The following is a 25,371-nucleotide window of genomic DNA, read 5'->3' as shown; positions in this document are numbered from 1 at the left end:
GTAGGGAGGGAAAACTATTGTAATATTAATATGATATAAAATTCTGATAAAGGGTTTATTTAATTCACATTGTAAGAACATTTAATAATAATTTCAAGTGTTTTTTCATAATTGAATGTATTTACATGTATTTCACTTGATGTAAGAATTTAAAAAAAGAATTAAAAATATTAAAAAAAAAAAAAGTTTTCCATCAACATTTATCAAAGATATTGGCCTGTAATTTGAAACCAATAAAGGATCTTTATTTGGCTTCGGTATAATCAAAGATTCTGCTATAGTACCTGAAATGCAGCCTTTATTCAGTTGTACCTAATATAAATTTAATAAATAAGGTAGTAATGTATTTTGAAATGAATTATAAAATTCCACAGTGGAATCCCCTCCTGGAGCAGATCCAACTCTAAGGGACTTCAATGCTGTCTGAATCTCCTTCAGTGTAATAGGTGCATCAAGAGATTCTTTTATATGCTCGGGAATTTTAGGACCCTTAATTAAATTCAAAAACTCTAGACCAGGGGTGCCCAAATTTTATGGGCTTGCGAGCTACTTTTATAATGACTAAGTCAAAATGATCTACCAACAATAAAATTTAAAAAAAACACAAAGCACACTGAAAGGCAGAGAAAATGTTAATTATTCATATTCCGGGTTTTTTCAAAGTGGTCACAGCAGATGACTCTATGCAATGTCACCTCAGTAACAAAATACAAAAATAGACAAATACACCCCCTCCTTTTTTACTAAACCACAATAGTAAGTTTTAGCACAGGGAGTTACGCTGAATGCCTCGCGCTGCTCTCAATGCTCATAGGCTCCCTGCGCTAAAAAACGCTATTGCGGTTTAGTAAAAGGGAGCCATAGTGCAAAATATAGACAGCAGATATAAATTCTCAAAACAGACAAATTTTGATCACTAAATTGAAAATAAAATCATTTTTCCTACCTTTGCTGTTTGGTGATTTCATGAGTCTCTGGTTGGACTTTCTTCTTCTGACTGTGCATCCAATCTTTCCTCCTTTCTTTCAGCCTCCTGTATGTTTCCTCTCCTCCAGACCTCATTCTCTCCCCCAACTTTTTCTTTCTGTCTCCCTGTTCCCCCTTCTTTCTGTCTCCCTGTTCTCCCTTCTTTCTGCCTCCCTGTCTGCCCCCTTTCTTTCTTTTTACGTGCCCTCTCCCAAGCCACTCAGTTTGCTGCCACCGCCGTCCCAAGCTTTCCCTGCAGAAGCGTCGCGCTGACCAGCATTCCGCTCCCTGACGTCAATTCTGACGTAGGAGAGGAAGTTCCGGGCCAACAAGGCATTTCTCCTCATTCCAAGGTTAATTCTAAGGTTAATTGCATTATCTTTGGGACATTGCTGAAACAAGGCTGCCCTGTGAACTTCTAAAAGCTAAGTTACTCAGCATTTCATATTCTGCTCTTTTCACTGGTTTTCAGCATTATATCTGCTTAATTTCTCTTCTCCTCCCTGTTTCTTACTAAAAAAAAATATAAAAAAGCACAAAAAAATAAATCCTTCTCTTTTCTCTATTAAATCTTATTTCCTCTTCCTGCATTTTTGTTTAAAATACTGTGTTTTAGGTGGTATAGAGCCTATATTTCTGGTGCCTGTGGCTCAGGGTGACTAAAGTAGGGAAAATCTGTTATAAATCCTGTGTTTTAGGGTAGCACTGATAGAACCTGCATTTTTGTTTAAAATACTGTGTTTTAGGTGGTATAGAGCCTATATTTCTGGGGCCTGTGGCTCAGGGTGACTAAAGTAGGGAAAATCCTGTTATAAATCCTGTGTTTTAGGGTAGCACTGATAGAACCTGCATTTTTGTTTAAAATACTGTGTTTTAGGTGGTATAGAGCCTATATTTCTGGTGCTTGTGGCTCAGGGTGACTAAAGTAGGGAAAATCCTGTTATAAATTCTGTGTTTTAGGGTAGCACTGATAGAACCTGCATTTTTGTTTAAAATACTGTGTTTTAGGTGGTATAGAGCCTATATTTCTGCCTTACTTGTAGTCTTACTTATAGTCCCACCAACCCCAGGGACCACTATTCATATATAGAGACCCATATAATCAGGACTACTCAAATCAAGTCACTTCACAACCAATCAAGATGACCTTTATTCTATGCAATCACTGTGGTGCTTTAATTCCAAGACACACTATTTGGAGGCTTAAGGCTTGCCCCATCTGTCTTCAACTTGCCAGTATTAAGGAGGAGCTCTGCAAACTTAAACAGGAATTGAATACAATTAAAGCAGCTTCCATCACTCCACAAAATCATACCAACTTAGCACCTCTACCTCAAAGAATAAAACAGCCCAGGAATAAATGGGTCACAGTAGGCTCAGGAAGACTGCGACATATAACACAGAAACATCCACCTTCACTAATATTACCTCTACAGAATTCCTTCGCTCCACTAGTGCACTGCGATACTCAGGAAAACAGAAGGGAGGTGGGACTTGAACCAATGAAGGAAACTCAAGAGAACAAGAGCACCCTAAGTACAAATAAAAAAGCCAAAAACAGAAAACTATTACTGTTGGGGGATTCCATCATCAGAGGCATTAACCTTGGAACACAGGGCGAGGAGACCAAAATAGTGAAATGTCTTCCAGGATCCTCAGCTACCAGGAGTTCCAGGCAAATACTGACTATAATTAAGGAAGAAACTAAGGATTTTAACACTGATGTTGTTATCCATCTGGGAACAAATGACCTGGCCAACAACTCCACACTTGCAGCACAGAAAGCTTTTCGGGAGTTTGGTGAAGGCGTGAAACCTTTTGTAAAGACTTTAGCTTTTTCTGAAATACTGCCTGCATATGGAAAAGGAGAGCAAAGAGTGAAAAACACAGAGGACTTTAATAGATGGCTCAGAGCCTGGTGTCATCAAGAAGGCTTCAGGTACATAGGAGGATGGGGAAATACATGGAAGGACAAGAAGCTATATTGCACTGATGGGCTACATATTACTACAGCAGGAAAAAGAAACCTTGCAGAGAAATTTAGACAATATTTTTCTAGGCATTTAAACTAGAAGGTGGGGGTGGTGTATGTACGAAGGACAATTATAGAGACCACCCCCGGCAAAAGAAAAGATGTGATAGTAGTAAAGGCTGCAACATAAGCAATATCAGCAACTCATTTCTTAGTATTGCAACGCAAAGTGAAACGACACAAAAATCCATACGAAAAAGGAGATTATCGCTGAAAAATAGCTGGAAAGCGATGACCACAAATGCTCGCAGTCTAAGCAACAAAGTTCATGATCTGCAAGCCCTGATATTAGAGGCAGATCTAGATATTGTTGCTATCACAGAGACATGGTTCAGTGAATCACATGGATGGGATGCAAACATACCGGGATATAATCTTTTTAGGAAGGACAGAGATGGTCATAAAGGTGGAGGAGTAGCTCTCTATGTAAAGATCAATATCCAAGCAACCGAAATGCAAGGGACCTGGGGAGAGGAAGAAGCGATATGGATTGCTCTGAAAAGAGAAGATGGAACTTCTATCTACGTGGGTGTAGTCTACAGACCTCCGACTCAATCGCAGCAAATTGATAAGGATCTGATTGTGGATATCCAAAAGTTTGGAAGGAAAGAGGAGGTTCTGCTGTTGGGAGATTTCAACCTGCCGGATGCGGACTGGAATGTTCCGTCTGCGGAATCGGAAAGAAGTAGGGAGATTGTGGATGCCTTTCAAGAGGCTCTGCTCAGACAAATGGTGACAGAACCCACAAGAGAAAAAGCGATATTGGATCTGGTCCTCACAAATGGAGAGAGTATCTCTAATGTTCGAGTGGGTGCTCACCTGGGTAGTAGCGATCATCAAACGGTTTGGTTTGATATAATGACTAAAGTGGAGAGCGGCCGCACGATACTTAAAGTCCTAGATTTCAAACGTACGGACTTTAATGCAATGGGAAAGTACCTGAAGAAAGAGCTGTTAGGATGGGAGGACATAAGAGAAGTGGAAAGACAGTGGTCTAAGCTGAAAGGAGCGATAAAAATGGCTACGGACCTTTATGTGAAGAAAATCAATAAAAACAAGAGAAAAAGGAAGCCGATATGGTTCTCCAACCTAGTGGCTGAGAAAATAAAGGCGAAAGAGTTGGCGTTCATGAAATATAAAAAAACCCAAGAAGAGGAGAGCAGAAAGGACTACAGGGTGAAACTGAAAGAAGCCAAGAGAGAGATACGTTTGGCGAAGGCACAGGCGGAAGAACAAATGGCTAAAAATGTAAAAAAGGGAGATAAAAATTTTTTCAGATATATTAGTGAAAGGAGGAAGATAAAAAATGGAATTGCTAGGCTAAAAGATGCTGGGAACAAATATGTGGAGAGTGATGAGGAGAAAGCAAATGTGCTAAACAAATACTTCTGTTCTGTGTTCACAGAAGAAAATCCTGGAGAAGGACCGAGATTGTCTGGCAAAGTTACACGAGAAAATGGAGTAGATTTTGTGCCGTTCACGGAGGAGGGTGTTTATGAGCAACTTGAAAAACTGAAGGTGGACAAAGCGATGGGACCAGACGGGATCCATCCCAGGATACTAAGGGAGCTCAGAGAGGTTCTGGCGAGTCCTATTAAAGACTTGTTCAACAAATCTCTGGAGACGGGAGTGATTCCTGGGGATTGGAGGAGAGCGGATGTGGTCCCTATTCATAAAAGTGGTCACAGGGATGAAGCAGGAAACTACAGGCCGGTGAGCCTCACTTCAGTTGTTGGAAAAATAATGGAAGTGTTGCTGAAAGAAAGGATAGTGTATTTCCTTGATTCTAATGGGTTACAGCACAGGTGTCAAAGTCGGTCCTCGAGGGCCAGAATCCAGTCGGGTTTTCAGGATTTCCCCAATGAATCTGCATGAGATCTATTTGCATGCACTGCTTTCAATGCATATTCATTGGGGAAATCCAGAAAACCCGACTGGATTCCGGCCCTCGAGGAGGGACTTTGACACCCCTGGGTTACAGGATCCGAGGCAACATGGCTTTACAAAAGGTAAATCGTGCCAAACGAACCTGATTGAATTTTTTGATTGGGTGACCAGAGAGCTGGATCGAGGACATATGCTAGATGTAATTTACTTGGATTTCAGCAAAGCCTTTGATACAGTTCCTCATAGGAGGCTGTTGAACAAACTTGAAGGGCTGAAGTTAGGACCCAAAGTGGTGAATTGGGTCAGAAACTGGCTGTCGGACAGACGCCAGAGGGTGGTGGTTAATGGAAGTCGCTCGAAGGAAGGAAAGGTGACTAGTGGAGTCCTTCAGGGTTCGGTGCTGGGGCCAATCCTGTTCAATATGTATGTAAGTGACATTGCTGAAGGGTTAGAAGGAAAAGTGTGCCTTTTTGCAGATGATACCAAGATTTGTAACAGAGTAGACACCGAAGAGGGAGTGGAAAATATGAAAAAGGATCTGCAAAAGTTAGAGGAATGGTCTAATGCCTGGCAACTAAAATTCAATGCAAAGAAATGCAGAGTAATACATTTGGGGATTAATAATAGGAAGGAACCGTATATGCTGGGAGGAGAGAAGCTGATATGCACGGACGGGGAGAGGGACCTTTGGGGTGATAGTGTCCGAAGATCTAAAGGCGAAAAAACAGTGTGACAAGGCAGTGGCTGCTGCCAGAAGGATTCTGGACTGTATAAAGAGAGGCGTAGTCAGTAGAAGGAAGAAGGTGTTGATGCCCCTGTACAGGTCATTGGTGAGGCCCCACTTGGAGTATTGTGTTCAGTTTTGGAGACCGTATCTGGCGAAAGACGCAAGAAGACTTGAGGCGGTCCAGAGGAGGGCGACGAAAATGATAGGAGGCTTGCGCCAGAAGACGTATGAGGAGAGACTGGAAGCCCTGAATATGTATACCCTAGAGGAAAGGAGAGACAGGGGAGATATGATTCAGACGTTCAAATACTTAAAGGGTATTAACGTAGAACAAAATCTTCTCCAGAGAAAGGAAAATGGTAAAACCAGAGGACATAATTTGAGGTTGAGGGGTGGTAGATTCAGGGGCAATGTTAGGAAATTCTACTTTACGGAGAGGGTGGTGGATGCCTGGAATGCGCTCCCGAGAGAGGTGGTGGAGAGTAAAACTGTGACTGAGTTCAAAGAAGCGTGGGATGAACACAAAAGATTTAGAATCAGAAAATAATATTAAAGATTGAACTAGGCCAGTTACTGGGCAGACTTGTACGGTCTGCGTCTGTGTATGGCCGTTTGGAGGAGGATGGGCAGGGGAGGGCTTCAATGGCTGGGAGGGTGTAGATGGGCTGGAGTAAGTCTTAACAGATATTTCGGCAGTTGGAACCCAAGCACAGTACCGGGTAAAGCTTTGGATTCTCGCCCAGAAATAGCTAAGAAGAAAAAAAAAAAAAATTTAAATTGAATCAGGTTGGGCAGACTGGATGGACCATTCGGGTCTTTATCTGCCGTCATCTATTATGTTACTATGTTACTATGTATTCCATCCAGCCTGAGCCCCATCTCTCCTTGATCCAGCATTTCCCTTCTGTGTCTATCAGAATTACCATTCTACCTATTTTCCAGCATCACCCTTTGTGTCCATCTCACTTATATCCCTATCTCACCACTTTTTCAGAATCTTCATTTGTCTCTGTCCTTGTCTTTACCCCATGTTCACCATTTGCCCTTTCAATGTCTTTATCTCCCCCCCCACACACTTTTTCAGCATTACTTCTATGTCTCTATTTCACCTCCTCTTCATGTCCCCTCTGTATCTCTATCCTTATTCAGTAGGTCCTGCTTACCCTTTCTCTTCTTTGTGTCATTATCTCCATTTTCTGCTTTCCCCCCTTTTCCTTTGTTACTGCACCCTGTAGCCAGAATCTTTCCACCCTCCCTCCACTCAGGCCCAGCCCTGTATGAAATATTTCCTTTTGTTTCCCTCCCCTCTCTCTTTCTCTCTCTCTTCCCCTCCCTCACCCACGAGTACTGCATCTGGCCCTCTCCCTTCTACCTGCACCCGGCAACACCCCCTGCTCCGCAGCTCTCTTCAGCAACTCGTCAGCAGCGGTGATCAAGACAGGCTGCCGACATCGAGGCCTTCCCTCTATGAGTCCCGCCTTTGTGGAAAAAGGAAGTTGAAACAAGCGGGACTCGCAGAGGGTAGGCCCCGACGTCAGAAGCTTGTGTCGATCGCTGCTGCTGAGTTGACGAAGAGAGCCGCGGAGCAGGGGGTGTGGCCGGAAGCAGGTAGAAGGGAGAGGGAGATAGGAAGGCTGTAGAAGCTCCGGAGTATGACACCGACCCCGGCCAGGATGATTTCTTTTTCAGGCTGCTGCTGCTGCCGCTGCCACGCTCCCCCCCCCCCCCCGAAATGGCAAAAACAGCCTATTGCCCGGCATCGGCGTCTTTGACATCGGGAGAGGAAGGCTGATAGGCCCGGTAGATCGGGACGGCAACACGAGTCTATCACAGAGCCCGGGATGAGCTCTGTGATCGACTCACGTTGCCTTCCTGAGCTACTGGTCGATCGCGATCGACGTGTTGGGCACCCCTGCTCTAGACCATCAAGTTCTTTATTGGAATAAAGCTCAGAAGACTACAAAGTCTTATAATATTTCAAAAACTTTTAATTTATTATCAATTTGAGAATGAGTAACCCCATTTTCATCTGCAATAGCCACAATCTTTACTTTCCTTTTTTTTTTTTTTTGCTTTTAAATAATTAGCTAGTAATCTTCCTGCTTTATTCGAGTTTCCATAATACAAAGCTTGTTGAGTAAATAATTCCTTCCAAGCCCTTTTAGATGAGATCTCATTGTATTTATATTTAACTTTTAAGAGGGACTGGAATGTATTATGTTCCCATTTTACTGTTAATTTTGCTTCTAATTATTTAATCTTTTCCTCTAATTCAAAGAATTATATTTTAGATTGAGTATTAACATAAGCCAAATATGAAATTATATTCCCTCTCATGGTAGCTTTAAAAGCATCCCATAAAGTTTCCAATGAGATCTCATTTGAGGAGTTTAATTGAAAATATTCCTCCACTTTTGTATTAAATTCTATAAATTTTGTATCCTCAAGCAATGCATTATTAAACCTCCAAACAGGCCTCTTTCTATCTTGTTCTTCCAATTCAAATTCTATCCATACTCCACTATGATCTGATAAAATAATTGGATCTATGGTAGCTTTTCTGACCTGTTGTACTAGATTATCTGAAACAAAAATATAATCAATCCAAGAAAATGATTTATGAACATGTGAACAAAAAGAAAATATATAGATGATTGTCGTAAGATATTATTTTCATGTGTTATATATTAGTTGTATATGAATTTGGGAGAGGGGTGGGGGTTAAATCTTCTTGGTGTATGATATTGAACATTTTTCAAGTGATGTTGTATTATATTTGGTTGATATTTACTGTACACTTGATGTAAGTTTAAAAATGAATAAAGAAATTATAAAAAAAAAAAAAAAGAAAATTCCCAAGCATTAGTGTAAAATTCTCCATATGTCTTTAAACCCACAGACTTGAATCAAATTGTCCACTCCTAATGATTTTATCATTCTACTAGGTTTTTTATCCAATAGAGGGTCCACAACAGCATTAAAATCTCCCACCACTACTAAATTAGTCGTAGCCAGAGGAAGAAGAATATGTTGGAGTGTTTTGAAAAATTCAATTTGATTCGAATTATGACCATAAATATTGAAAAGCGTCAGAGTATCCTAACCTAAGCTCATTTTCACATGTACCCATCTACCCATAGGATCAGCTGAAATCAAGTTAAATGTTGCATTACATTTTTTATTTACTAATATTACTAATATAGCAACCCCCCCTTCTTCCCTACAGCAGGAGCATAACAACATTCTTTTACCCAACCTCCTTCTAACTTTTTAGATTCTATATTAGACAAATGGGTCTCTTGAATATAAAAAATATTTGCATTTTGTTTTTTAAGAAAATTAAGTATTTTTTTCCTTTTTATGGGGTGATTAAGGCCATCGACGTTTAATTTAAATAATTTCATACACATGTTAAATTAATAATTAGAAATACGCTATTCTTATTACAATTTATATTATAACCCATGCACATCCAGGGTCCCCCTCCCTATATCCCTCCCCTTACCCTCCCCCAACCCATTACATAATACGAATACTTGTAAGCACTTATCAGGACTAGCAATTAACAACTCCCCCAGGCACATATAAACAATCATATTAGAAAAAGTAGATTTTCCCCCATACTGCCATAAAAAATCTTAGTCTATTACTTCCTTATATCTCAACAGATCAAATATAAAATAAAATCATCCTTTAAAGAATCATTAAAACTGTTATCTTAATATTAATAATTTTTTAATTAATTCAAACTCAAAATTGTGAATAATCAATTATAGTTAATAAATTAAACATTACTAATGTGTTAAATCATATTGATCAATTAGTTATATTTCAAATAAAAATACCCCTATTACATGACTTAATATCATATCCTATTAAAGCAAGAACCTCAATTACTAACTTTAAATGAATATCTGAGATAATCAATTTCCCATTTCATAGTAAGAAGGTCTAGAATTATTACCTCTATACCTATCTTCAACTAATTAATATAAATTTTACAGAGCATCTGAGACTAAGACTATTAAATGGTAATTAATTAGTTCCAAGTCAAATTAATAATAATAATACTAATAGCGCAATTCCAAACCTTTAGAGCTTCCTGGCAAAGAGGGAGAGATCCTGTTCCTCCCTGCTTGTTGACATAGTACATGGAGACTTGGTTGTCTGTTCGAATGAGGACTACTTGATCGTGAAGAAGATGTTGAAAAGCTTTGAGAGCATTGAAGATCACTCTGAGTTCCAACAGATTGATGTGACATTGATGATCCGTGCTGGACCAATGGCCTTGAGTACTGAGACAGTCAAGATAACCCGTCCTCCCAAGCTTAGGTCAAGGAATCTGTTGTGAGGACCTTCTGATGAGGGGACGTTTGAAACAGTAAAACTCTGGAGAGATTGGAAGAGAGCATCCACCAGTAGAGAGAAGAGAGACTATCTCAATGAAGGAGTCACTGTAATATGTTGAGAGAGTGGGTCGCAAGCCTGCGCGCCGAGATGCCAGGGTCCACTGAGGAATTTTGAGGTGAAGTCTGGCAAAAGGAGTCACGTGAACTGTAGAGGCCATGTGACCCAGGAGAACCTTCATGTGTCTTGCTGAAATTGTAGTCACGGAAGACACTTTGTGGCAGAGATGAATAAGTACATCCTGACGTTGTTAAGGAAGGAATGCTCTAACTTGGACAGTGTCCAGGACAGCGCCGATGAACTGTTAAGTCTGAGAGGGCTGTAGCTGGGATTTGGGAAAGTTGATTTCAAACCCCAAACTTTGTAGGAACCACATAGTTTGTAGGGTCGCTACAATAACCCCTTGAGATGTTGAATCCTTGATGAGCCAGTCGTCCAGGTATGGAACACCCGTAAACCATGGTTCCACAGAGCTGCTGCTACTACTAGGCACTTGGTGAACACTCTTGGAGATGAAGCCAGGCTGAAAGGTAGCACTCTGTATTGAAAATGCAGATTTCCCACTCGAAATCTGAGGAACTGTTGAGAGGCTGGGTGAATGGGAATGTGAGTGAAAGTCTCTTTAAGATCCAGAGAACATAACCAATCGCTCTGATCTAGAAGGGGATATGATACCAGAGACAGCATCTGAAATTTCTCTGACAAGAAATTTATTGAGGGCTCTGAGATCCAAAATAGGTTGCAGATCACCCGTCTTCTTCAGAACTAGGAAGTAACAGGAGTAAAACCCCCTGCTCTGCTGTTCCGGAGGAACCTCCTCGATGGCACAGAGATGGAGCACAGCTTGAGCTTACTGAAGAAGAAGGGTGGTCTGGGATGGATTGGAAGGATACTCTCTTGGAGGCAGATCTGGAGGAACTTGGATGAAATGAAGGACGTCGCCTTCCATGATGGACAGCACCCAGAGGTCTGTTGTAATGATCTCCCAGCGTTGGTAAAAATTATGGAGACGACCTCCAATGGGAAGGGGAGAGGACAGAGGCAGAACGATGGAGGTTATTGCTCTGTATTAGATGGTCAATAAGGCTGAGAGTCTTTAGGCGCAGCAGGAGCCTGAGGTTTCTGCTGCCTCTGTTGCTGTTGTGGTTGGTTCCTAGGAGGCGCTCTTGTATAAGAAAAACACCTCTGGTAAGATGGAAGAGGTCTGAAGCCTTTAGAGGCAGAAGGCTTAGGCTTAGGACAAGTGATGGAAGAAAATAATTTCTCATGTTCAGACAAACATTTAGTAGCTGCCTCGATAGAGTCATCAAACAATTCATTGCCCTGACAAGGGATGTTGGCCAGACGATCTTGAAGCTTGGGGTCCATGTCTATAGTGCGGAGCCAGGAAAGCCTGCCCATTGCCACTGAAAAGGCAGCAACCCTCGAGGAAAGTTCAAATGCATCATAGGAAGATTGAAGGAGATGCATGCGGAGTTGAGTCAGAGTGGTGATCATCTGCTGAAACCCTGGAAGACAGTGTTGAGGAATATTTGAAATATTCAGGCAGTGTGTCAACCAAATGCTTGAAATAAGAAATGAAAACAAAATTGTAATACAAAATCTAGTTGCCATCAAAGAATTTTGATACAAATGGCGATCAAACCTGTCCATGGTCCTGCCCTCTCTTCCATGAGGGACAGTGGCATAAACTTTGGCAGTCTTTTTCAGAGAAGTCTCCACAAGACGGGGACTGATGGGATAATTGAAATTTCTCGAAGCCCTTGCAGTGGACCATCCTGTAACAAGACTCCAGTTTTCCTGGTATAGCAGGAATGGAATAAGGTGTCTCAAGATTTCTCTTAAAGGTTTGAGAAAGAAGTCTATTAATGGGCAATTTGAGAGACTCCGCAGGAGGATGAGACATACCCATTTCTTCTAAATATTCCTGAGAGTATTTGGAATCAGAGTCCAAAGTAATACTGAGGTCCTTACTCATTTGATGTAGGAAAGAAGAAAAGGATATCTCGACCTCAAGGGGGAAGAAGGTGGCCTCGAAGCACCTCGCAAGGCAGAGTACAAAGGTGAAGCTTCTCTGGAGTACTGAAACCCAAGGTCTGAGTATGCAGGTATAGGCGACTCACCGAGAGAATGGATAGAATCCCTTGCAGGAGAAGAAGCATAGGTATCTGGAGGTGGTGTCCTCGACGTATGAGTTGGAGGCCTATAAGAATCTCGAGGTCTGGAGAGATGAGGCTTGTCTCAAGAGGATCTGTGCCTCGATGGATGCCTCGACCGATGCAGAGAACTGTGCCTTGAACCAGGCAGGTCTCATTGAGAAGAAAGTCGAGGAGTCTTTGCCCTATGCCTCGGGAAGGGCGATGCCTTATACGAAGAGGGAGAGCTGGAGGCTGGAGAGCGAGACACCAAAAGGGATTAAACATCTGGTGTCGAGGTATCTCGAGGCACTGACAAGGACTCGGCTCCTTGAGTAGCGTGCTTATGCTCCAGACAAGACACTCACAAAGACTGGACTCCTTGCATAGAGTGTGTAGAATCCTCTTGAGGCATTCCCAAGGACTTGACTCCTTGTACAGAGTGAGGAGAATCAGCTCGAGGAACAGCCAAGGACTCGACTTCTTGTGATACTGCTAAGTGCTCAGGCTGGACTGCAGGAAGCAGTGTTGAAGTAGGAGAATGTTTGGCAAGCATATTAACAAACTGGTGATCCAAAATGGTCTGGATCATAGCCTCCAAATGTAATACCAAGACTTGAGGATCTGGTACATTTGGTGTGGCTAAAATCTCAGAGGAAGAATGACTCTTCAACTTGGAGACATGCTTCTTGGGCAGTTTGATCATCACTGCTAGAACCTGACCTGAGGGAGGCAGCGAGGCAAGCGTTTCATCAGGAGAAGACTTAGCAGATTTGCTAAAGGACAAGGACCCGCCGAACGAGGATGGCTTGATTAAAGTTGAAGCCGAGGCAGAAGGCGGAACTAGAGTTGCGCGGGGACAGAAATCAAACCCGTCCCACCCGTCCCTATAAACTTCAGAAGTAGTTATTTTATTTAATTATGCTACTGAATTAAAGGCTCTGGTAGAGACCCATTTACATATAAGCAAAGACACTTAATTAATTTGGAAATATTAATTGAGAAGAACACATACTTTGTAAACGGGTTTCTACCACAGCCTCTAATGGAAATATAAAATACAAATACTCAGCTAATGAAGAGCCTCAAGCTGTCAGCTGAGGACTTACTCTGCAATTGGCCAGGGGTCCCTTTTGCCAAGCTTGGCAAGCAGCAATAGTGTCCGAGTCACAGATGCTGGCACCTCAGTGGCTCATGGTTGCTGCCAACGACTGCTGCGCTTGGTAGAGGGGAGTTCTGGCCGTCTCTAGAGGAGGTCCTCGGTTGGCGGTGCTTGGGGATCCCCACCAGCCACAGCAAGGGCCAGCAAGTACTTCAACACTGTAGAAAACTGTTCTTGAACCGCCGGTTCGCGGACCGGTGCCAATCCGCAGAAAATTCCTACCGGTCCGCGCAGGGCCGGCAAGATTGACGCCGGTAAATTTCCTGCCCCGGTGGGGTTGGCGGAAATCTGCTGTTCCTCCCAGCCTCGGGCGATCAAGACAGGCTGCCGACATCGGGCATTCCCTCTGTGAGTCTCGCCTATGCGGAAACAGGAAGTTGAAACAAAATAGGCAGGACTCGGAGAGGGAATGCCCGACATCGGCAGCCTGTCTTGATCGCTGCCCCTGCCGAGTCGCCGAAAAGGGCCGTGGGGAAGGTGCAGGTAGAAGGGAGATGGTCAGCATATGCAGGGGGGGGTGGAGGGGGGAATTCAGTGTGTGGATTGGGACCATCAGCAGCGTCTGTGCTGAAAGTTACATTACATTACTGATTTCTATTCCGCCTCAACCTTGCAGTTCTGGGCAGATTACAAAAAAGACAACTGGACATTTCCAGGATAATTACAGAGAGAATTCTGGTCATTTCCAGGAGAAGTTACAAGAATAATGGAACTGTATATTTCAAGAGCTACAAGATGCTGTACAAATAGGAAATAGTGCAGATCCAGTATATATACCGTTAGGGAAGCAGTTGACATGCTTGAAGCTAAAGAGAAGGGAACTGGTGAAGGGGGGAGGAGGGGGAGTTGCGTTGAGGGGGGTCTGTTTGGGGTTAAGCCATCTGTATAAATTTTTTGAATAGGTGGGTTTTGATTTCTTTGCAAAAATATTTGTAGTCGTTTGTTGTTATCAGCAGGTTGGAGATAGTGCGGTCCAGTTTCGCTGCATGCGTCACCAGCAGACTGCGGGATGCGGCGGGTAGGGGCCTCCAGATCGTCTTGGGCAGCAGAGCCTGCGGTGCAACGCTGTTTTTGCTGGCTTGGGGGAGGCTGCGAATGTGCAGGGCACGCAGGATCAAGATCATGGGGAGCCTTCGACAGTGGCTGTCTCCCAGCAGCTCTCCTACTTACCAGGGCAGTGATTCACTTCGGCACCTTACCCTTTCCTCAGAGGCGGCAACACACCCAAGGCTGCCTAAGGAAATCACTGCTGCAGGCAAGTACTGAGAGCTGCTGGAAGGGGAGGAAGCCACTGTTGGGAAGCTGCTGGATAAAGGGAGAGCTGCTACTGGACCTGGAGGGAGGTATAAGAAGAGATGCTACTGGGTGGGGAGGAGGGAAGGGAGAAGGAAAAAAGGAAGAAAATAGCTGGCAGGGAGATTACAGGAGGGGAAGGGGGTCAGGGTGGAATGGAGAGATCAGATGAGGGAAAGGGGAGAGAAAGAGGAATGAGAAAGTAGAGAGAGATTGATGCTGGAAAGGGGGTCAGCAGAGAAATGAGAGAGGGATAAAGATGCTAGATCTGGTGTAGGAGAGATAAAAATGAAGAAAGCAGTGAAGCTGGAATGAATGATATAAAAAGGAGAGGAGGCACAGGCTGGATGGAAAGGGGAGAGGAGCATAGAAAGAAGTCAGATACATATGGAAGGGGGAGAGGGAAGACAGTGGATGGAACGGACAGATGCTGGATTGAAGAGACAGGGCAGACGCTGGAAAGAAAAGAGTGAAAAGAAGATGAAAGCAGAGACCACAAAAGGTAGAAAAAAATAATTTTATTTCTATTTTGTCATTAGAATATATCAGATTTGAAATATATATCCTGCTAGAGACTGGGGAATGCAAAGCCCAGGCAGTGCTTCTTTAGCTTCCAGCTGGCTTAGGGCTCTCACTGACCAGGGGGCACTCCCCTAACACTATTCCTGTCATGTGTGACTGCAGTATTCTGTTAGCATGATATTTCTGTGTAGCATTCTGTAATAATTTGGCTTGTTCAGTTTTCTTGATAGTAGAGGGGATATATGTGAAGGGGAGGGGAGACAGGGGTTTTGTTGGTCCTTGCTCTGTATATTTATATTTATATATATATATATATATATATATAAAATGGCAATTGTACAGAATATTGTTTCTTTTTATACTTTAATAAAATACGTTCAATATAAAATCATAACTGAGGCTTGTGCGGATGGGATCAGATGGTTTGTGGGGACCGAGCTTGCGGAGACGGGGCAGAAATGTGTTGGTTTTTTTTGGTCTTAGTAGTTTGCCTGTCCACAAAATAATTCTTTTATTTCTGCCAGTCCACGGGTGTAAAAAGGTTGAAAAAACACTGCTGTAGAAATAAAACCAGAAATGCATTTCCTTTTCTTTTGAACATCTGCTATATACATTTCCCAAAGCTAAAATATATTTTAGTCAATAAATTAAGTTTTTTTTATCTTTTATCCAGTTAGATTACAAAAATTAAATAGTTCCTTGTCTAATAGATGCTGGCATTGTAATTTGGATGTAGGGACTTTGGATCATCTTTTGTATTACTGTCCCCATATCTTAGCCTTTTGGAATTCAATCAGGGATCAAATAAATTGTTTATTGGGAAACCATGTTGCGTTATCTTATGATACTGTGATATTTGGAATGTCAATGAGAAAAAATTGTCAGATATCATCGTGTAATAATAAACTTTTATTGATCTTGACTGGAGTTGCCATCCAACATATTACTAATAACTGGAAAGACCATAGTAGGCTTAATTTTAATTTCTGGTGGAATTCGTTATGTCACATATATAGAATGGAAAGATCATTGGCGGTACAGAATGGAAAGTATAAAAATTTTATTAAAATATGGGAGCCATTAACATCTTTTTGTCATGATTAGATGCCATTTTTCTATTAATTACACACCACTTAAGGTTGGGTGGGGGGAGGGTTTCAAGTGTAGGGTTTATGATCTTATAATGAATAATGGGCTTTGAGGGAGGGTGGGGGAGGGTTACATTTATATTTATAGGATATAATGATAAGATGTTCAAGTGGTCTAATTAATAGTGTTTATTATGAATTTTTGTACACTTGATGAAAGTTTAAAAATGAATAAAGAATTTATCTTTATTGTCTGGAAACTTATTTCTCCATTAAGTTGGTCCCAGTTTTTTTTTCCCCCGCTATCCCATCTTCTGTAACTGTCCATTGGTTCCTCCTACAATGGTTCAGCATTTATCCCTTTCTCATCTTTCGCCCCTGCCCACCAGCCCCATGCCTGACATTTCTTCTTCTATTGTATTACCCCTCTCCAGCACCATGCTACATCTTTCCTTCCATTCGCTTCACCACTATATCCAACATTCCTCCCTCTTGCATCCCTTTCAATCTGTCCCACTGTTCCCTTTCCACCACCACATTTCTCTCTCATCTTTCATCTGTACCTCACTCCCTCCCTATGACCCAAAATTCTCCTTTTTCTTCCATTCCTTGTGTACACGACCATCTCTTTCCCTCTCACTGACACACCCTCGCCCAATTCTCCCTTTCTATTTCCTCCCCCACCTCAGCAACTCTTTCCCTCCCTTCCTCTCTCCCAAGTTCATGCCTTCTGTGTCCAAAAACACACTTCCTCTTCACCCCCTCCCTTCTGTGTCCCATATTGGCCTCCCACATTCGAGTCCAGATAACAGCAGGGGTTGGAGGCAGCTCGAGCTGAGTCTCGTCTTCTTTTCCTGCCTGCAGCATGCCACATGTAGCTGACCCAGAAGTCTTCCCCCGACATCTGAGAAAAGGCTTCACGTCAGTCACGTGCAGTGAAACTTGGGATCACCAAAGATGAAACTTCAAAAACTTTTTCTGGGTCAGACTATATTCTAAAACTGTGCAATCAATGCACAGCACAGATATCAGTAATTTATTTCTTTGGATCTTGATGTATAGAAATTCTACCCAACCCCATATGGAGAAGCATTGAGTGGGAAGAGTTTCATATTGAAGGAGAGAGCAGAGAGGTAGATTTGAGGAGGCGGAGCGCTCCTTCTCTGTACTAGCACTTTGCCCTCTCCTCGAGCATAAAACTCCGCCCACTCAATACAGTTTCTAATGGCAACGACCATAGCAATAGAATTGAAAGGTAGGCGGCCCTGGGCAATTAGCCGGGTTTGCTCTGTTATAGCTACGCCCCTATGTCCAAACCTTGTGAAATCGTAAAATATACATTTGAAGGCTCTCTCAATGTCTATGCCCCCTTTTCTAGTAGTAACATCAGCCGACTCCATAAAGGAAGTAACATTAAAACCTGCACGGCAGAAGGCTTTTCATGTGTTTTCATTCACAGAGAACCTCCCACCGCATCACATGCTACTCTGATCGATGCATTCTATATGGGGGGGAGGGGGATGTTCGGGGTTCTACTCCCAGTCCCTGCCCTTTCTACCTACTGCCAGAACTTTCAAACTGCTACATTAAAAGACAAAAGCTGTGCAGGTCGGCAAGTCGCAGAGCTTAGCAGTGTTCACATTCGACCCGGCACGTGACTGATGCGATCCCTTTCTTCCAACTTCAGAGGAAGACTTCCGGGTCAGCTACGTGTGGCGTGCTGCAGGCAGGAAATAAAGAAGATAAGCCTCTCAGCTCGAGCTGCCTCCAACCCCACAGGATCCCCGTGGGATTCCCGTCGTCCCCGTGCAGCTCTCTAGGCAGAACCCCTATGAGCTTGACCAGATTCGAGGTCGAGGTCGAGACCGGGGCAAGTGGATCCATACCTCCAAAGAATTTTTCCACCTGAACTCGACGACATTTGTGGGCACGAGATTGAAGGGTAGCACAGCGGGCACACGACTCCAGACGATGGTCAGGTCCCAAAAACTGAATGCACCACCTATGTGGGTCAGTGAGGGAAATCGCGCGCTGGCAACGACTACACTTCTTGAAGCCTGTGACCGGCAAAGACATAAAATGGAAAAATAGCCTCGGCAGGCCCAGCCATGACAGAAAAGAAAAATCAAAGTTTTTTTTAAAAAATAAAACATGCAAGAAAAACATAGCGACCCTGATAAGAAATAAAACGTGAGAGAAGGCACAAAGTAGATACTGAGTCTAGCGCAGATCGTCAAAACAGGACTTCTCGGCTCCGTGGAAAACTGAGAAACATGCGCCCTGCACTGGGCAGGAAGACATGCGCGGTGCAGCAGTCGCAAACTTTCTAAAGGTCTACAAGCAAGTTTGCTTGCTAAGCTGTCCACATCTGGGCTGCCTGCTTGTCCTGGGATAAAAGCTTTTATACTGAGCAGCAATGGATTATGTGTGCATCTGGTAGTAGGCAGCACCCCGGTACCTTTTTTAAATGCCGGTGGTCTAACGCAGTCTCAGCAGGAGACTTGTGCACTCCTTGCCCCTCTCTCGCTGGATCCCTCACTGGTCACATGCCGCTCACTGAATGGCTTCCGTCAGTTCTTGCGATTCGCGAGAACTGCCGGCAGCCATTCAGTGAGCAATGGAGAACCAGGCAGGAAGCGAAAAGCTGGACAACCGGCATTTTAAAAAAAAGGGACTGGGAGACTGGGGGGCAGGGGGGAGGTGTTTAAAAAAATTGGATTCGCTCCATAAGACGCACCCACTTTTTTGGCGGAAAAAAGTGCATCTTATGGAGCGAAAAATTCGGTATTTATTTAAATTAAAATGTTTCTATGCCATTTAAAGAACTAAACGGTTCACATCATAATTTATATTTTAAGTAGAGCTTTTGTGATTTTGTTATCCATATAGTAATTTATGTATTTATTTAATTATTTTGCAGTGTGATGCAGCCCCAAAAAGAGTGAAACATGGCCATGTCGGGCTAATGAGTGTTTTAATAAGATTATCTATATTTTCATCACTGTGATCTGCTGTGTTTTTGTTCAGACTGGATCTTACATATTTTGCAGATCAGTTGCCTGCCTGTTTTTTTTAATACAAGTTTGCAGTACTGCTCACAAATAGCAATCATGAAGGCTTCAACTACAGCTACTGATAACACATCTTCAATAACAATATATAATTACTTTGTGTATAGTGGACTCATTGAGAGGTCTTTCTTTAAAAGGAAGAACTAAAAAGAAAAGGTGCTTATGTGGTTCAAAGTCGATATCATCTCATTAACTCTCTCCTTTTACAAAAGCGCAGAAGAGGTTTTTAGCGCCGGCTGGCACACTGAATGTTCTGCAATGCTCCGACAGTTATACAGTTCATAGAGCACTCAGCATGCTGGCCAGCACTAAAAACCTCTTCCACGCTTTTGTAAAAAAAAAAAAAAAAAAAAAAGGGTTGGGTGGGGTGTCTGCATTATCAGAGTCTTTTCTGTATGCATGTGTCTCTCTTAATTGAACCTGTTCTTGGAGAGCTACCAATCTGAGCCATCAATCCATTTGGTTTCTGAGGAGCAAAGCCTATTGATTAAAGCCCAACTAGAGACTCAGAGGAGGTTTTAAAAATAAAAAATAAGAACACACACAAATATACTTGAGGAAAACAAAAAGCCTCAAAGAAACAAAACCAATGATAGAAGCACCTCCAACACACTCTTTACCTGTGGAAATGTTTGGTCTGCTTTCACACGACTCAACATTGCCAAAACAAATGCCGCTGTTTTTCCTGTCCCCGACTGGCTCTGAGCAATAAGATCTTGGGGCCTGAATAATAAGAAGTTTGGAGTGAGAAGCATGAGTCACTATCAGTTCAATTTGGTTTAAAAGTCAAATTGTTTCAGCTACACATTTCTACTTACGGATCTGCAAGCATCATTGGAAGGGCTTTCTCCTGAATCTTCGATGGTCTGTTGAAACCCATTTGGTAGATTCCTTGCAATAATTTGGGCTGTCTATTCAATAAAAAAATACAAGTCACAATAGTAATTTTATTAAGGAAGAAGACTAAACAGTTGTGCATTCTATGCTGTTTTGAATAAAAGTTTTTAAGCTGTTGGCGCAACGAAATTAGATCATGTGAATAAAGCACTTAATTCTGTTGATTTCCTTTCCTTCTGTTCTTATAGACCAGGGGTAGGCAATTCCGGTCCTCGAGAGCCATGGGCAGGTCAGAATTTCAGGATATCCATAATGAATATATACGAGATGGATTTGCACGCACTGCCTCCTTGAGATGCAAATCTATCTCATGCATATTTTTGTGGATATCCTGAAAACCTGAACTGCCTGTGGCTCTCGAGGACCGGAATTGCCTACCCCTGTTATAGACCATTGTAGATTAATAGGTTATGTACCCCTGCCAACAGATAAGAGACAAAAGAAAAACGCTCAGAGCTGACTTTATTCACCTTATAAGAGCTGATGTTGCTTTCCATATCTATGTCAAAGCTAAGACAACCAAAGGCAATTGCTATGTTTTGGGATTCCAATTAATCACCAAAACAAGACTTGATACAGTCTTCATGGTCATTAACTCAGGAATGAGATATCATACACCAAGAGTATGACTATGTCAACTACCTTCAGAGTGAGCAACCACAAACTTACTATTAGCTTTCTGAACTTGTCAGATAGAGCCCATGATCATCACAGCTTCTGTGAATAACTGTTTGGGTGGGGGGGGGGGAACGAAAGGTTCCTACCTGGATAATCTTCTTTCAGTTAACCTACTACACATTTCGTATGCGAGGTGATTTAACCCCTTCTACCAAACTGGCTTTCAGAGAGGAAATACTTACAATTTTGAGCACCTCCTCTAAAGAGGCAGAGCCCCAGTCCACAGATCAGTTTAGTCCCAAAGCAATTGAGCTCCACTGGAACAAAAGACAAAAGAGGAAGGGAATTGGGATCGGAGTCGTCCTGTAGATCAGAGTCTCACAGAAGAGAAGAAGAACAGTGTTTTGACTGGTGCCGGTCCAGTGTCAGAGTCTTCGAATGTTTTTGGTTTTGAGGCACTTTCATGGACTTCATCAAAACTCCTGTCAAGAGTGTCTGGAAGATGACGAATGATGTTGAGTAGACGGGGACCTGTGCTTGGAGAAGCGATGCTTCGATGCATAAGTGGCAGGACTGGATCGATGGCGAGAGTCCTTGGAATGCACCAATGGAGCATCGACAGCACTGGAGGTCCTGGCAATGTAAGATTCAGGCTGGACCAGTACCAGATGAGTCAATGTCGCGAGAAGCAATTGAAATTGGTCCCCAAACTCCTCTTAAAGCAAAGCATCACGCTTCTGCCTCAATGTAAGCACCGGTACATGAGGCTTTGTCACCAGTACCACAGTTGCTGTGACATGTTCCCGGAAAGGATGACTCCGAGGATGAAGCACCCTTCAACAATGGAATCAAGTCGCTGCAGAAACTTACACTTGGTCAGCATGAATTGACTCAATGCCTTTGTGACCTGTGTCCATGACTGGGAAGGTGGTGGCTTCTTAGCCGGTTTACCCGAGGGTACGATGAGCTACAACACCGGTATCGATGCTGATGCCTCTGGCGGTGTCGATGTCTTTGATATCGGGGACTTCGATGCAGACAGTGTCATCGGTGCATCTCCCTCCATGCTGACACCGAAAAGTTTCTCTTGCTGAAGGATGTGATTTTTTATGGTATGCTTCTGAAGCAAAGAGCAGCGTTTACAAGATTGTATACAGTGTTTAGGACACAAACACTGCAGGCACAAGCTATGAGGGTTCATTAAAGATATAGTGCAAGAATACCGACCGCACTTTTTAAATCCCGTCAGTGGGCGTGACATCAACGGGAACACCGCCTCAGCCAAATTAAACTCGATGACTAAGGCATGAATGAAGGCTCCGTCATAACATAAGACCTATCAAAATTAATATTCATTAATATTATATTAATTGATTTTTCAATTTGATTTTCCTGCCCTATTGGGTGTTTTTTTCAAACATCCTGGTGGGTTTATTTTATAGCTTCTTCACCCCCTTTGCCCTCACCTACCCATACTGGCGCTGTGGTGTAAACAAAGAAGACTTTTCCTCTCTCTGTTAAATCACATTCGCGGATACAAATTTCAAATCTGACACATTGTAATCACAAAACAGAAAATAAAATTTTTTTCTACCTTTTGTTGTCTGGTCATTATTCAAATCATGTTGGTCCAAGGCTCTGCGACAAACGTCTTCCGATAACTCACTTGCAAGGGTCTCTTGCCCATTTGTCATTTTCTTATTTCTCTGTGGTAACCAACCTCCATCTCTGTCCTCCCCCAGAGATCTGGCATCTTTCCTTTTTTTTGTCTCTATTCCCGTAGCTGAAGCAATGGACCCCACTATCCCCAGATCCACCATCTCTCCTTTTCTCAACTACCCTTTCATCCAGCAGCTCTCCCTCCTTCCCCACTACCCCAGGGTCCACCAGCTCTCTCTCTCTCATTCTAATTACCCACCTATCCAGTATCTCTATCCCACCATCCCTTGTGTCGAACTTCTCTCCCTTTTTGTTCCTTCCCTCCCTAAATCCCATTGTCCACCCTCTCCTGTTTTTAGATCCATTATTTTTTCTATCAAGTTTCAAGTTTCAAGTTTATTTGAAATTTGATGAATCGCTTATACATAAAATACTAAGCGATGTACAATAAAATCCAAATTTGAATGTAAAATAAAATACAGAATAATGATAACAAGTAAAACACTAAGCGAATTACTATAAAATCCAAATTTGAACATATATTAAAATACAAGGTAATAATAATAACAATAAATCAAAATAAAAAGGGGGTTTGACCTACAGACCAACAAACTCAACTGGAAGGAAGGGAAGAGGTAATCAGGTTACAATATTACCGTATTTTCTCGCATATAACGCACGCGTTATACGTGGTTTTTACGTACCGCGCATACCCTCGCACGTTATACGCGTGAGCGCGTTGTACAAAATTTTTTTTACATAGTTCCCCCCCCCCCGACGTCCGATTCACCCCCCCGCAGGACCGTTCGCACCCCCACCCCGAAGGACCGCTCGCACGCACCCCCACCCCGAAGGACCGCTCGCACGCACTCCCACCCGCACCTGCACCCCCACAGGCTCCCGACCCCCCCCATCACGTAGAAGCTCCTACCGGTGTCCTGCTGCTTTCTCTTGGCGGTCCCGACTCCCCGACACGATCGGGGCAAGAGGGAGCTCAAGCCCTCTTGCCCCAGCCAACCGCGGCACACCCGACACGATCGGGGCAAGAGGGAGCTCAAGCCCTCTTGCCCCAGCCAACCGCGGCACCCCCGACACGATCGGGGCAAGAGGGAACTCAAGCCCTCTTGCCCCCCCCGACTCCCCGACACGATCGGGGCAAAAGGGAGCCCAAGCCCTCTTGCCCCGCCGACTCCCCAACTCACCGACAATATCGGGCCAGGAGGGAGCCCAAGTCCTCCTGGCCCTGGCGAACCCGCCCCCTAGTTGTTCGGGCCAGGAGGGAGCTCAAACCCTCCTGGCCACAGCGACCCCCTACCCCCACCCCGCACTACATTACGGGCAGGAGGGATCCCAGGCCCTCCTGCCCTCGACGCAAACCCCCCTCCCCCCAATGACCGCCCCCCCAAGAACCTCCGACCGCCCCCCCCCAGCCGACCCGCGACCCCCCTGGCCGACCCCCACGACACCCCCACCCCCCTTCCCCGTACCTTTGTGTAGTTGGCCGGACAGACAGGAGTCAAACTCGCCTGTCCGGCAGGCAGCCAACAATGGAATGAGGCCGGATTGGCCCATCCGTCCCAAAGCTCCGCCTACTGGTGGGGCCTAAGGTGCCACCTGGGGGCGGGGCCTGAGGCACATGGGCCTAATCCGACCATGTGCCCAAGGCCCCGCCCCCAGGAGGGACCTAAGGCTCCCGGGCCTATTCTGATTGGCCCCGGCGCCTTAGGCCCCACCAGTAGGCGGAGCTTTGGGACGGATGGGCCAATCCGGCCTCATTCCGTTGTTGGCTGCCTGCCGGACAGGCGGGTTTGGCTCCCGTCTGTCCGGCCAACTACACAAAGGTACAGGGAGGGGGGTGGGGGTGTCGTGGGGGTCTGCCAGGGGGGTCGCGGGTCGGCTGGGGGGACGGTCGGAAGTTCTTGGGGGGGGGCGGTCGTTGGGGGGGGGGTTTGCATTGAGGGCAGGAGGGCCTGGGATCCCTCCTGCCCGTAATGTAGTGTGGGGTGGGGGTAGGGGGTCGCGTGGCCAGGAGGATTTGGGCTCCCTCCTGGCCCGAACAACTAGCGAGGGGGGGGGGGTCGCCAGGGCCAAGAAGACTTGGGCTCCCTCCTGGCCCAATATTGTCGGGGAGTTGGGGAGTCGGCGGGGCAAGAGGGCTTGGGCTCCCTTTTGCCCCGATCGTGTCGGGGGGTGCCGCGGTTGGCTGGGGCAAGAGGGCTTGAGCTCCCTCTTGCTCCGATCGTGTCGGGGGTGCCGCTGTTGGCTGGGGCAAGAGGGCTTGAGCTCCCTCTTACCCCGATCATGTCGGGGGTGCCGCGGTTGGCTGGGGCAAGAGGGCTTGAGCTCCCTCTTGCCCCGATCGTGTCGGGGAGTCGGGACCGCCAAGAGAAAGCAGCAGGACACCGGTAGGAGCTTCTACGTGATGGGGGGGGTCGGGAGCCTGTGGGGGTGCGAGCGGTCCTTCAGGGTGGGGGTGCGGGTGGGAGTGCATGCGAGCAGTCCTTCCGGGTGCGGGTGCGTGCGAGCGGTCCTTCGCGGTGGGGGTGCGAGCGGTCCTGCGGGGGGGGGGGGGGTGAATCGGACGTCGGGGGGGGGCATCAGGCTTTCAGGGTGGGGACAAGACTTCAAGGGGGAGAGGAGAGTCGGGGCGGGCGAAAGGAGAGTCGGATGGCCAGAGGAGAGTCGGGGCGGGCGAAAGGAGAGTCGGGCAGCATGCGCGGTATACGGGTGTGCGCGGTATATAAAAATTTCTGTACATAAATTTGTGTTTTTCGCGCGCTATACCCGTGTGCGCGTTTTACACGGGTGCGCGTTATCTACGTGAAAATACGGTAATCATTTTAAAAAGAGAGAAACATAAAAGGAGAAAACAATAGGAGGGTTACTTTTTTTTAAAAAGACTGGTGC

At 44.6% G+C, this 25,371-nt stretch overlaps 1 protein-coding gene across 4 annotated transcripts in view; it reads right to left on the bottom strand.

Annotated features, from left to right (window-relative positions):
• The window catches only part of DDX25 (DEAD-box helicase 25), a 158,103-nt gene that overhangs the window by 95,826 nt on the left and 36,906 nt on the right, over nucleotides 1-25,371 (bottom strand). For all 4 annotated transcript variants that reach the window (XM_033919190.1, XM_033919191.1, XM_033919192.1 and 1 more), the window contains 2 exons: nucleotides 20,109-20,201; nucleotides 19,911-20,013 (listed from right to left, as the gene is read on the bottom strand). In XM_033919190.1, the coding sequence (XP_033775081.1) occupies nucleotides 19,911-20,013; nucleotides 20,109-20,201 (196 nt within the window). The remainder of the gene's footprint in view (nucleotides 1-19,910; nucleotides 20,014-20,108; nucleotides 20,202-25,371) is intronic.

The sequence above is a fragment of the Geotrypetes seraphini genome, chromosome 13 (assembly GCF_902459505.1).
Source record: "Geotrypetes seraphini chromosome 13, aGeoSer1.1, whole genome shotgun sequence".
Lineage (NCBI taxonomy): Eukaryota > Metazoa > Chordata > Amphibia > Gymnophiona > Dermophiidae > Geotrypetes > Geotrypetes seraphini.
The sequence above is the reverse complement of the archived record's forward strand: the minus strand, read 5'-3'. Positions and strand labels throughout refer to the sequence as shown.